The sequence below is a fragment of the Tyto alba genome, unplaced genomic scaffold, assembly GCF_018691265.1.
Source record: "Tyto alba isolate M040663 unplaced genomic scaffold, T.alba_DEE_v4.0 Super-Scaffold_14, whole genome shotgun sequence".
Taxonomy (NCBI): Eukaryota; Metazoa; Chordata; class Aves; order Strigiformes; family Tytonidae; genus Tyto; species Tyto alba.
Window position 1 is genome coordinate 51,554,727 of NW_024881276.1, and position 14,636 is coordinate 51,569,362.

Genomic DNA, 14,636 nt, shown 5'->3' on the forward strand with positions numbered 1-14,636 from the left:
TTTTTGCTTATGTCATGAGAAAGATTGATTTGGTTTTTTTTTACAAGCATGATGAAATTGCAATACATCATCTCACTCTACCATATATAGAGTTTTTATAAAGTAAATATGCTTATTTTATATAGAGAAAGAGTATTAATTTAACAGTCTCGCTGTCCTATAAATATCAGCATGTGAAAGAGTTGTTCTGTACCAGGAGTAGTTGTGTTGATCTTTTTAATGCCACTTACTTAAGGTTTTTTTTAAATGTGTTTATATAACTTTTAAGTAGGACTTTCTTTTATATACAAACTGAATTTTATGTACACTTTAGCTCCAGTACTCCAAATACAGCATATGTTTGGTTCAGAATTGCATTAGCCATTCAGTATGGAGGACAACCGTTATTTTGGGGAGATGAAGAACTTTGCCCTCTGCAAGAATCAATGGACATTTTATTCTGTATACTGAAAAACTAAAATGTTCACTGTACTCATCTTTCTACATATAGTCTTGGTTTAACTCATCTGTTATCTCTTAATCTTACTCATTCTCACTTTCCAAATATACTTTTTTCAAGGAATGTTTAAAATTAAATTGCAGACTCTCTAGACCCAGATCACCTTCTTGAATAAGGAAGATAACGGATATCACTAAGTTATCAGTAAAAACATAGGTGGGCCATATATGCCAGTTTCACACTTAAAGTTAGCTAGAGTTTGAACATATGCAATATACAAGTATTCCATGACTTGGTACTGTACTGCAGATACTTATTTAATTTCCTTTATTTCACAGGTGATGTATATATACCTGAGGATATTGCCAGACAAATTGGCGTGGATGTGGAAAAACCTTTGGAATATAGTAATACCTGGGAAAAAACAATTTCTGGTAAGATTAATAAAAGACAACATAGCAATTTTTAACAGTTATGAAAAATAAATCCATCACCTTTCCTACACAAAAAGCACCTCCACTAAGAAGAGAAAATAATTCTTAGTCAGCCTCATCAATACACCTTGTCTTGGCCTCAGGATGCTAGTAAGAGATATAAGAATATTTCATGGTCACTACTTAGTCACTAACATATGCCATTAAAAATTACCACCACCGGTGTTGTATCCTTATGATCAAACAGCCACAATACTGTAAGCGCTGATTATTTTCATACTAATTATTTCTGCATAGCAAGAGAGAATAACGTGAATGCATAACTAGATTGTCCTCCCATTTATGAGAAAATTTCGTTGAAAATTAGGATTGTTGAGAAAATCAGAATGTTAGGCTTAAAGCAAAATAACAGTGTAGAGTAAATAAGGTTACGGGGTTTTTTATATGTGCTATAACAGGCTTGTCAGTTTCACTTTTCTTGCAAGTGTTGCAATCATATTTTCAAAACAATCAAAGTATTTTTACTGAAAAACAGTTTCCCAAAACAGACCTTTAAAAATAGACATCTTGTATTTCACTTCTTTCTAGTCAGCTTAGAAATTTTCTGTTTCAGCTGAAAAATTGTAGTGTAGAGTGTGTTTGTATGCCACATGTACATACACACAAACATGTAAACACCCTTAAATCTAAAAAATTTCTTTGTTTCACAAACATAACCAAGAATAGAGCTTGTTTTTAGCTATGCTTTGTTACTGGTATAACAACAGACTGAAAATAAAATCTTTTTGGTTTTACCCTTGGATTCACTATTCAGCTGCAGCTGCTCTTTTTATTTAGGTTTTCCATCGAAAACATTTTACTACATTTAAAAACACAGATACAAACACATGCCTCTAACTAATTTATAAACTGCTGTTTGCTTCTAATCCCTGCTGAATTTCCTTTGCACCTAATTTACCTGCACAAAGAGAAGGGCCTTTCTTGACAGCTGAGTTCTGATGCTTTATCTTTTTAAAGTTTATTCAATCTTAAGATTGTACTTTGCAAAGATTAAGTCCAGTGTGATATACTATTAGTAGTAGCTGGATGCAGACTGTGGACTGAAAACAAGGATGAGGCCCTGCATTTTTTGTTACTGAATGTTGGGCAGTGGTGTGTACTTAAGTAAATCCAGCCTGTGATTTGTAGACACTGGAAGTTTTTTTATGCACATAGATTTGAAGGAACATCTACATCTGCTTTTACTCATCTTATGACATTAAATGCTTGAAGTTAAGCTTTTAGAGCTTTGAAGTAAGCCAATACCTTGAACTGTAGTCATAAAAGACAGTTGGATATGGTTGTGGAATTAGCTACTACTGTTTTGTAATTTTCTTCTATACTTCTGTGATCTTAGCTCTCTGATGAGGCCTTAATATGTATATAAAAATTTAGAATTGGAGAATCATAGAATGATGTGGGTTGGAAGGTACCTTTTAAGATCACCTAGTTCCACCCCCCCTGCCACGGGCAGGGACACCTTCCACCAGCCCAGGTTGCTCAAAGCCCCGTCCAGCCTGGCCTTGAGCCCTTCCAGGGAGGGGGCAGCCACAGCTGCTCTGGGCACCCTGTGCCAGAGCCTCACCACCCTCACAGGAAAGAATTTCTTTCTTATGTCTAATCTAAATCTACCCTCTTTCAGTTTAAAACTGTTACCCCTTGTCCTATCACTATAGGCCCTGGTAAAAAGTCTCTCTCCATTCTTTTATGAGCCCCCTTTTAAGTACCGAATGTTGCAATACAGTCTCCCTGGAGCTTTCTCTTCTCCAGGCTAAACAACTTGAACTCTCTCAGACTTTCTTCATAGGAGAGGTGTTCCAGCCCTCTAATGATTTCTGTGACCCCTCCTCTAGACCCACTCTAACATTTCCATGTCTTTCTTGTACCAGGGACCCTAGAACTTGATACAGTACTCCAAGGGAGGTCTCAACAGAGCATAGCAGAGGGGCAGAATCCCCTCCCTCAACCTTCTGGCCACACTTTTTTTTTTTTTTTTTTTTGATGATGCTGCCCAGAAAGCTGATTGTAAGCTCATATCTAATTTTTCATCGACCAATATCCCAAGTCCTTCTCTGCAGGATTGTTCCGAATCTGTCACCTAGCCTGTACTGAGACTGGTGATTGCCCCAACCCATGTTCAGGACCATGCACTTAGCCTTGTTGAATTTCATGAGGTCTATATTGACCCACTTCTCCAGCCTGTCAGGGTTCCTCTTGATGGCACCTCTTCCCTTAGGCATATCAATTGCACCACACAGCTTGGTGTCATCCACAGACTTACTTAGGGTGCACTCAGTCCCACTGTCTGTGTCATCAGTAAAGATATTGAACAGTACTGGTCCCAGTACAGACCCCTGAGGGACACCACTTGTTACTGATCTACATTTGGATATGGAGCCATTGATGACAAGTCTATGGGCTGTCTAGCCAGTTCATTTTCTATTGAATTCATATTGAATTCATATTTCTCCAATTTAGTGACAAGGATGTTATGTCGGACTATATCAAAGGCCTTGCAGAAGTCAAGAGAGGTGACATCAGTTGCTCTTCCCTTATCCACCAACACAGTCACTCCATCGTAAAAGGCCACCAACAGATTAGTCAGGCATGGTTTGCCCTTGTGAAGCCATGTTGTCTGTCTCTAATCACCTCCCTGATTAATCAGATATTGCTGTAAGCTAGCTAGTATTTGACTTTGCTTTTAAATACTTTGACTTTTTCTGAACACTTAGTGTCTGTTAACTGAAAAATTTACACTTATTCTACTTATGAGAAAGTAAAAAGATAGGTTGCAGTACACAAGAATTAAGCTTAATGTGTTAAGAGTCTGTCATACAAGGCTGCACACCCTCCTTTTTGAAGAAGAGTGATAGAGTCAAGGAAATACATTACTGGTCCACAAAGATCCCCTGAAATTAAATAAATCCTAATAGTTCACCATGCTGCTGTCCTTGCAAGAATCTGTTCTGTCACAAAATCCCTGAATCTATTGTGTGTCCTAGTTTATAAGCTCAGTCTCCACACATTGTTAATTAGATTTGGTAGCATCGTAGACCATCACCCAAATCATTGTGGAAGTAGTAGAAGGGAAGAGTCGGGATTTTTGTTTTTCCAGAGTGCAGTATAGTAGATTCAACTGTGGCACAGTCCACTGAATGTGATGTTTTGGCTTGCATGTAACTGTTGCAGTTGTGTTGTTCAGAAGATACAACAGTAACCATTGACAAGTCAATACTTGCACATTTTTACCCCATAAATATCTCAGACAATCCCATTCCCTAAATATGAGCAGGGGGAAAAATTAATTATGGATACTACCATGTAGTAGAATCTAAGGCATGGTGACTCATATATACAGAAATTTATTATCCTTTTTCAGGTCTTTAGGCACATTTTTTCCATCTCCATCTGGGGATTAGGAATGAATGTGAAACCTACAGATGTTATTTTCAAATTCATTACGTCTTCCTGAATAAGATAGAACATTATTTCCTGTCTTGATCTGAGGGATTTTTAAAAAAATGTGTTTTATAAGTCACTGCGCAAATCCAAAAGGAAAAGAGAACAATGAAAGATGAAGATGTTCCTGTTTGTAAACTGTATTTCTAAAAAGGCTTTCCCAAGTGAATCTTTGGATCTGCTCCCTTCTCGCCCACAGTCACTCCATTAGGGTAAACTAAGGTCTGATATGTGGGGCCTGAGGTACTCTGTGTAGCCAGTAACTCAGTATCAGGCAACTTACATGTTTGTTGACATTGGCAGCTTTACTAGAATTATATTACTCTTGAGGATTTTCCCATTAGGTACAAAAAGTCTTTTGTTACATAAATGCGTTGCACATATCTCCTGTTTGTTTCTTAAGAAAAGAAGTGCAAAGGTGAATAGTGGAAGAAAAAACTTTGCCTTTGCCTTTCCTTTGCATAATAAAATCCTTTAGAGTTGCCTGGAAAATATAGTAGAATGTTTTGTAAGTATGAATTAAGAGTCTTTGGTTTTCCTTTCAGATCTCACTGCCAAAGGGCCTTACCAGATAAATGTAATAGATACTGCCTGGAACTGCACATGGAAGCAACCTAATCGGGTGCTTCAGGAGTTTCTAACACAACTGTCTCTAGCCATGTCAGCACATGAAGTGAAAGTGACTTCTTTCATTTTTTACTTTAAAACAGCATAAGATAGTGTCCCTAATTACAATTGCCTTTTTGCTACCTCTTTTGCTTCAGGCTGAGGGTGGCCAGTTTTATCAGTTAGAAAATACAAAAGATGAGAAATTTTGAGTACGATACTGAAGGTGTTTCCAGGTACGCTGAGGTGGTGTTTACTGTGGGAAGAAGTTTCTGGCTGGTTGCCAGAAAATTACCATTGACAGAAATGAGTAACTACACAGAAAATGAATTGCTAAAACACTTGTAGAAAATCGTGAAGTAGCTACATTTTTTCAGTGTAAACTTAGTTTAAAACTCCATGGCACGCACTTCCCAAAGACTTTAAGGCTGAAAATAAAATTCATTTCAGCTCTTAACCTCGCCTCTCCACTTTTGATACTAAATCAAACATGAAACATTGTTTGAGGAGTCAGACTATAACTTGTAATGTGTTTCTGACTTTATGGAATTTGAAGTTAAATAATTAATAACATGGTCTTTTAATGTCATTCAGTAACTATATCACCTGGCCCTCAGCATCCTCCTGTACCTCCTGCCAAGCCTACACAAATGCGAAGAAAACCTCTGCCTCCTAACACCGTGACTGGTAAACCAGGGAGTCCAGGTATCTCAACCTTTTTAGCATAAATATTTATTATGTGTGAGATAATACTGAACTGACTAGCAGGGTATAGAATAATTTTATAGGATAAATTCTTTTTCTTTAATCTGTGATATCTGTAGAAACTAGACTTCTGGAACATACAGGCTTTGTGTCTTTTGTCTTCATACATAAACTCTGTTTTCCTTTTGTTTTTCTAACCTAGTTATGTCAAAATCATCCCTAGTAAGGGACCTGAAAGCAAAATAGCATAATAAAAGTCATCCTTTAAGAAGATCAACCTTAAGAACATTTCATGTCTACTAATAGCATTTTCAGTTACTTAATATGTGTGTCAGATGGGAGATATTGAACATTAAACTTCAGTGCATACTCCCAACTGGTTATTTGTAAATAACTTCTGTCCCACATATATGGCACATCCATTAACCACTGCAAATAACAAGCTAAAAGGCACCCAGAAAACTAACTGCACTGGGAGGTCGAGCATGCTGAGTTATTTCACGTGCAGAGCTTAGCTTCATTCCTGTGCTCCGTATCAGTGTAAGAGCACTCAGAAACTTTCACATTTCCTATTTTATTTTAATGTTATCTTGAAGCTGATATTCAATATCCTTATGTATGTTTTGTCTGTGGATACTATATAAGAATCCTTTGGCTAATGTTATTCTAGGTAGTCAGAAACTATCATCTCACTATGCTTAGCATCATGAGAAACGCTTCCCCCTTCATATTGCTCTCTGTAGTTCACTGGAAATATGAAGGTCTTGCTCTGCTGTATTTCCTTTTGGCTTTTTTTGGTTTGTTTCATTTGGAGCTTTGTGTGCTATTAAAACACTAAAGACCTAAATAATTCTTTAGTATTTTGTACAGCAGATTTAGAAGCAAGAATCTCCAAGCTGGATGAAACAAGCTGTATATTTACTCAACAGCAGAGCCAAGATAGAAATGTTGTGTCTCTACTTGTTGACAGGTGGTGTTTCCTTAGTAATAGCTACAACAGAACATCAGACATTGTCAGTCTTAAGCTGTAGCATAAAAAAAATGTTGACCTGATACATTTTCTTTTGCTTGTAATGGGCTCTATGTTAATTTTCTCCATTAAGTATCTAATTAATTTACCAGTGCTTTGAAATTTCACCCTTTTTCCGTATGCTAGAGGCCAGGTTATGTGGTAGTCAGTAGTTGCCATACCCTCCTAGGCATTCAAGATGGAATAAATCAGTTAGACGATCTGGTTCTTCCTTGTGGGGCCAGTAGCAGATTTTCCTTTTTCTGTGTTTCCCAGTGTTTTATCCAGCTTAGTTTTAAGCGTCATATTTGAGTTTCTTCTGGTTCCCTGGAGAGACTGTTCCACAGTACTAACAGGAAAAATTTGCCTCAATGTTGTTCTTGGATTTTCCCTTTCATCATTCTGTCCTGTTTCTCTTTCTCATTAACACCGTGATTAATTCCTTACTTGCATCTTTCTTACTCATCCAGTGGGTAAGTATTATGAGGAGGTTTCTATGCAGACATTAGAAATCTCCTGAATGGGAAAAAAAGGAAACAAGAGAGTTCCAGAACCTTTGTGAAACTGGACTGTAGTGAGAATCTTAATAAATTTCCACTGTATTAGGAAAGTTAGTGGAAAGTGGGGAGAGAATCTTTATTATGAGAATCTTAATAAATTTTCATTTTTTAAGGAAATTAATGGAAGGTAGGCATTTTTGTTGTTTTAAACTTGGTTCACCAGAGTTCTACCTTCAGTCACCATGTTCTGCTGTATTATATATGCAGGGAAAGTAACCACATTATGTAGTTCTTGACTTTTAGTGGGTTGATTTCACAGACATGAAGTGGCTATCTTGGGAGTATCTGCATGTTTTGTGAATGTACTTCTTGTCTTTCACAGCTCTTTTGAAAGCAATCAAGACATCCTTTACCATGGGTTGTTTGCCTCTTAGAAACTGTTTTCTTTATTAGGTGATAACAGCTGAAGACTAAAAGCAATGTCACATAATCTCAAATAATTTTTTAAATAGCTATTTAATTGTGAGAGATAATGTTGCCTCTATCAATCAGTTTCTGTCAAAACTTACAGTGCCTGCTACAGAATAGATCAGCTCAGAAAGAATGCTTTTTCGGTTGGGTCATGTAGTGTTATAGATGTTGAAAATGTTGGACTTGTTTGCATTTTTCTTACCTTCATTTGTAGTGCATCTTAATTTCATTTAGTGGAAGCTCTAGTAGTGTTCTGTGGTTAAACTCTTAATGCAGACCATAGCTAAGAACTCAGTGTTTATTGTTGCACATTCCAGCTCCAGCCTTGCTAATATATATGCTGTATTGAGAGTAGAAATTAAAGGACTTTATGTATATTTGAGGGAATAATCCAAGTTTCAATTGCTGACTTCAGCTATTCAATCTTACCACTCATGAAGAAATGTGCTTTTTTATCTGAGAAACAGAAATGTCAGTGCTGGTCATTTTGCATCCTTTTACCAGTCTGTGTCGATGGTTCTGTGCATTAAACCAGCTCATATTCTAGCTGACCTAAGTCCTCCAAGACAATCTCCAAGTAGCAAAGAATTTTCTTACTGGGTTTCAGGAGTAGGTTATATTGTCAATAAGGAAAACTCTGAACTTTCCTGAATCCAACTGGAAACTTGTATAAATTTTGAGGGAATATCATAGTTTAAATGAAAGTACTTGTTTCATGAAGCACTTGTCACAAATCTGAGTTCTGTTAGAAAATCTGTTAGCAAGCTGTTTCACACTTCTAAATAGTGAATGGCTTGTTGCCACAAGTTCCTCCTTCTGTCACTATAGCTAAATCTGCTGGACCAACACCACCAGTGAGGACAGGAACGTCATATAAGACACCAACAGCTTTTGCAACTCCAGAGTATTATGGTAAGCATATTACAGACAGTTCTGGTTTCTTTTTTTTTTTTTTTTTTTTTTTTCATGAACATAAAGGTTTCCTTTTTTTCTTTTTCTTCACTTCCCTAAACTATATTGATACATTGTATATTTAATAGAAGAAATATTCTATCTGGAGTGATTCTGATTTCCTTCATGCCATTTTGCTACTTTCCTAACTTGACTGAGTTCATCTGGCTGTCTGCTGATACACACCTTGGTAAATGAGAACATGACGGCCCTTGCATCTTCCCAGAAATCAATACATGCTTAGTAGGCTTTCAGTACTATTCAGTGGCTACTTTAAATCTGTGAAGGGAGTAAATAAGGCACTTCTTTTTCTGAACATACATTTTTGCACAGGACATAAATTCAGATTATTATTTGACCATGACTGATTGTGCTCAACATGGTTGTGATATCCTCCTAGCTATCTGATCAAACTGCCACTGTTTAAATAGAAAAAGAATGTAATAGGGTAAACATAGTGGTTAGTTGGTAATTTTGCCGTCATAAAATTAGGAGTTAACTACAAGTTCAGACCTAAATCTCCTTATACAAGAATGGGTTTGGAGGAAGGTGTGCTTAGAATTTTTGAGCCAAAATATGCAGCTCTAGGAATATTGTCATAAAATATGCTGTTTCTAATTTTCCTAGATTTATAGTAATACTGAAATTCTTGTCTCCTTATAATGATCATGAACTCACTGTGACCCTTAGAGCTCAGTAAAGCAAGCTGGATGCTAGATTTATTAAAAAATGCTTATTGTGAATATATTGTGTTTTGTCTGTTGAGGTCCATTGTAGTATTTGCATCTAAGAGAAGATTTTGTTCAGTATAATGGCTATTTAACACAACACTGGTGTCATGAATCCTGACTGCTATAGCACATTCCTGTTCACCAATGTGTTTGCCTTCAATTTCCTTCAAATTTTTGGGGGGTTGTACACTCTGGAGACAGCAATTGTGATTTCCTTTTTGCTATTTTTAGAGAAGGTCATGAGACAACATAGTAGTCCTATATATTCTATGAACATGAAGGAAGCTCCAAGCTAAACAGCCAGTACAGTGCAAAAAGATAATTTTTAAAGGGTCTAAAGAGAGTTTTGCATATATTGCAACTGAATCCAGCAGCAGCCATGAAGTCAGTCATTTGATTATAGCTATCTTTACATTAGCAGGTAAGTATGGGGCTTACTCAGCATCACAGACAAAATGGAGTCCTTAAAAGGAAAAGACAGATCTGGCAGCAAACGTCTACCATGGAAGAGCTCTACCATGATTTAAGATGACAAATGAACTGTGAAATGCTGCAGTTTTAAGACTAAAACTTTGTATTTATTGCAAATTAAATTATAACTGTGTTTCCCACAGTTGATGCAACTGTCTTCAGCTCAATTCCTACATCAGAAACAGATTCTTCAGGCAAACCAAGGTACCAAGGTAGGATTTAAATAGTTGTAGTATTTTTTATTTGGGGGAATATATGAAGACTGACCTACCTTGCATCAAAATTATCCTCTTTGGTCATTCAAAGGCCAAAATTTCATTTGATTCTGTTTCATTTTAGTGTCAGATGAAAGGGCAGTAGTGCAGACTATCAGCTTATTCTTAACTAAATTCTACTTTTGCTTTCTTCCCTCCTACCACCTCCTAGTTTATAGGCTCACCCACAAACATGTTGTGACTCTTCCTGTGAGCCAGCAGTAGTACAACTGCGCACTGTTCGCGTTCCACCAAACCAGATTAAGATCTTCCCGTGGGCTTGCAAGCATACCTGGAAAGGTATTGCCCCCATATCAGCACACCTTACCATAAGGGATATTTACCCATCATATATGCCTCACCTTTCATTCCAGGCTGTGCACATTTAGATAATCTAGTAACATGGTAACATATATTAGACTAGATGATAAAGTAATCAAGTTATTGTTGTTGCAGTAATCTAGAGAGTGTAACCAGGTGAGATGACAGGAAGAACTGCTTTTGTACCAAAAGATTTTTCAGGTTTTTTTCCTTGGTCTGGTACATTTCTTGGCCTGGTACACTACATTTCTTAAGACACTTTCTTGCAAGAGTTTATTGTTTACATCCAGTAGTTTTCATTTTAGAACTAATGTGTTTGTCTTCAGTAATCTTCCTAATTTTGATTGAGTAGATGTTTGCCTCAGAATGTTTGTTTCAAGGTTTGGTCCTGTACCACTGAAAATGGTTCAGATTTTGACAGTCACTTTAGAAACTGCAAGTTTGATGATGGAAAGACTCTGGACTGAAACTGTTACTTTTTCTGGTGAAACAAAGTGGTGATGGGCATTATGTCTTTGTATTAGCATGGCACTCAAAAGCTGCAAATGAAATTGTAGTGTCATTTTACAGTAGAAGGACTGAAGTCAACTTTCCTATTTTATGACAGAAGTGAAGTCTTTCAAACAGTGTGTATCACCCACTAATACCTTCAGAGGGATGGTTCATCAGTGGTGCCAATGGGAAGGGGGTGAAGGCAGTGCTGATTCCAGCTCTAACAACAATAAAAAACCCAACAAGCAGCTTAATATTGAATATATGTTTTTTATTGTTAAACATTTATGTTTGACTTGTTGTGCAGATTTTTACTTGGTGCCCTAAGATGGAAGTTGTGCACTAGGTAAAATGGCATTGACATATTGTAAAACCACTCTGTATTGAATAGCAGCTCTTTCCTATTGCTTTTAGCCCCACATGTCAAGTACATGAAGAAAGATGATGATGTGCCTTGCTCTATCACAAGCTCTCTTGAACATTTTCCTCAAGAAGAAGCGGGAAGCAAGGAAGAACCTACTCGTCCTCCACAAAATCCTCCAACCAATCTCACAGTGGTGACTGTTGAGGGCTGTCCAACTTTTGTCATATTGGACTGGGAAAAACCAGACAATGACACTGTTACAGGTTGGTTTGATTTCTTTCCTCCATTGTATCAGAATACAGTATTTCCAGCTTAATTTTACTGTCACACTGGTTTTATGCCTTTTAAAGAATATTTTATTTCCAAGGGAGTCTTACACCCTAGTGCTTTTATGTTGTGCTACTGTCAACGCCAGTGTGGATAAGAAAATGCTAGTAGATTAGAACGAGATTTTCAGAACTATAACATGGGTGTCAGCGATGACACAAAAGGATACTTAAGAAGTATGACTCTCTATCTTCTCATAATTTCTGGCTTCTCTGTGTACAGGATCTAGAAAGAACTAGTCAAGAAGTTCCAGCAATATGAAGGTAGTCTTTCTGGTATAGATGCATACATGTAAAATGGACATTTTTCTTGACTTGAGGATGTTATTGATCAGTGGGCCAGACACAGTGAAACCTTACATCCACCTAATAAATCAGTAGAACTCTGCCAGCATAATACTTGCTGTACCCACCATAGGATCACCAAGCTCTCTATGTTAAAAGAATCTACTTGCTTTTTTCATTTCCACATGAAAGTTTTTGTATTGAGAATAAATCCTCATGCGTCATGCAGGAATCAGTACATAGACACATAAGCATGCAAGACAACCATTCATAATTTTTCTGTCATTTTCTGTATATCAACACAAGCTTACCAAACCTGAACGTTTAAATTAATTAACAACTGAAAATTATGGTTCTTACATACTGTCAGGAAAATGGCCTTTGTTTTTACCATAGACATAAAACTTTGCTTTGAAAAATCACTGGCTCATGACAGCCATGGCCAAATGGACTTGGCTGTGTTGCACTGCAGGTGAATAGAACAGCTAAAACTAGGATCTGTGAGGACTAAGACTTGATCATTAGCCATTGACTTTAGCATGTAAGTGGGATGTTTTCAGATATTGTTGCATATGCATGTCATGAGAGATTTCAATGCAGGGGTATAATTAGATGACTCACAAGAAAGGCCACTTTCTTGCCCAAATTAGTCCTTCCTTGATTTTCTAGAAATAATTACTAGGTTTACCCTCTGTTCTTTCTTGCTTTCCCCACTGTTTTGAAAAATAATAAATGCAAAACCAAAGGGACACTCAAAACAAAAATTAGCCTGCACTTTTTTCTTCTGGGAAAGAGGAAGAAATTTAGTCCTTCTACTGGATTAAGAGGGGAATAGAAAGAGACTGTAGGCTAATAAAAAGTACCAACAAGAGAAAAGAATGATTACCTGGCTTGCATTCCATGATAATGCTTCATCCTGGAAGAAGAGGAAGTGTGAGCTTATGGCTAACCCTAGAATTAGGCTGAGGATAGGCTCTCTCTGAACACTCCCCATTCTGGGCAGTTCTTCAATGCTTCTTTTTGTTGCAGTTGTTGTTTGGAAGCCTCCTCCACAGACCAGTCCTTCATTTGATTAGATCAGATAACGTCATTTAATCTGCATGTTTTCTTGGAAGTAAACCTGTTGTTTTTCATGAGTATTTTAATGAACCCACTGCAGTACAATCATTTGTATTGCAAAAATAGAAAAGCATTTCCACTATAGCTGGTAAAACTGTCAGAGCACATCATCTAATGATGAGAGCAAGGCCTAACTGCCTTCTGATACTATTTCCTTTCTTTTTCAATGCGTGTTGTGAAATACAGAACAAGCAACACTCACTGTTTCTGCTAAGGCTTTAGGTGGAAACCCTTTCCCTGTTCAGTTGTAGTCAGCACTTGTAAAAGTGAAGTTTCTTCTCTTCTATAAGACTGTTCTGTGATAACTGAGACACCTAGCATACCCTTCCACATTCCAGAAAAGATTACGACCTTCTGCAGAATGTGTGACTAATACTCATTCTGCTTCACTGAGAGAAACTTTAGTTTTCAATCTAGCTATCTTCCTATCTAGATGTAACTTCTTTCCCATAAATACCATCTTAATTCTTTTTAACTTCAGTGTGTAATACAAAATGTTTGAATTCTGTGGCTTACAAATACTGTCATTGAGCTTGTCTCCTTCGTCTTAACTTCAAAAAATTCCTCAGTTAATGACTCATCCAAGGACACTTTTTGAATTCAAGAGAAGGCATTGAATTCCATTTTATGAAATCAGTGATCATTTCATATTGGCGCCAGTATGTCTTAAATCAAGTTTTCTGTCATCTCTTTTTATTTTTGTAGTTTATACATGTTTTTTCAATCATCTGATTTAGGCATCACATCTTTTTTTTAATGCACTGTTTCAGACACAACTGTGGAAACAGAAAATGTAATTTGTTGAGCCATTTTTCTGAAATGGTTACTTTGCTTGACTTTTAGCTATGCAAAAGGGGTTTCATAGTATTGGGTATTCCAAAAAAAATGTACTTTAGTAATGGAAAGATCTGACAAATAATAATCAAAACAGTGATCAAGCTTACCTTGTCATTTTCATAAAGGCTGCAAATGTCAGGGACCAAGACCATTTTGCTGGTGCTCTGCTACTCCTGTTGTGTTGCCACAGAAATGTAGGGCAGTTTGTTTTCTTGTGTGCTGAGACTCATGCACTGAGTAACAGGCAGGTTACTGGATACACTCTGTAGTTCTTTGTGTGTGTGCGTGCACATGTTTGTATGCCCGTTCACATGTGCTATGTTTTCTTTTCCAATTTGAATGAATTAACAAGTTCAAATCACATATTGATTGGTGCTGGCAGAAGGCAAAAAGTTTGAATTCCTGTCAAGTTACCTACTCATTCTCTATCTGGATGTACCTAAGGCAGTGGATATCCACTCTCTCTCCCATGCTTTCTAATAGACATAATTTCTCTTATGAGGCTTAATTAGGGTGAGTAAGGGCTTTTGTGTGTTTTTTATCTCCATGGTTCACTCAGCCCTTGGTGGCTATACAGGAAAAGGTCTTTTTCTATCTTTAAAAGACAAAAAAGAAATTCATAGAGAGAAAACACAGATATGTTCTACACAGATACATACAAACTGTAAATTCTCATGTCTTTGATTGTTGCATCATGGTCCCAGTTGAACAAATGATCTAAAGTAAAAGCCCTCTACCTACTTTTTTTTTTTTCCTTTCCCACCCCCACCCACCATCTGAGACACCCATTCCTGCACAGGTCCATGAGTTTGTTTTTAAAAGG

At 37.0% G+C, this 14,636-nt stretch overlaps 1 protein-coding gene across 1 annotated transcript in view; it reads left to right on the forward strand.

Moving 5' to 3' along the window:
• The window catches only part of LOC104356765 (ABI family member 3 binding protein), a 167,546-nt gene that overhangs the window by 129,515 nt on the left and 23,395 nt on the right, over nucleotides 1–14,636 (forward strand). Inside the window, exons 53-57 of the mRNA XM_042788519.1 lie at nucleotides 778–873; nucleotides 5,572–5,682; nucleotides 8,491–8,574; nucleotides 9,959–10,027; nucleotides 11,297–11,509. Coding sequence (XP_042644453.1) covers nucleotides 778–873; nucleotides 5,572–5,682; nucleotides 8,491–8,574; nucleotides 9,959–10,027; nucleotides 11,297–11,509 — 573 coding nt within the window. The remainder of the gene's footprint in view (nucleotides 1–777; nucleotides 874–5,571; nucleotides 5,683–8,490; nucleotides 8,575–9,958; nucleotides 10,028–11,296; nucleotides 11,510–14,636) is intronic.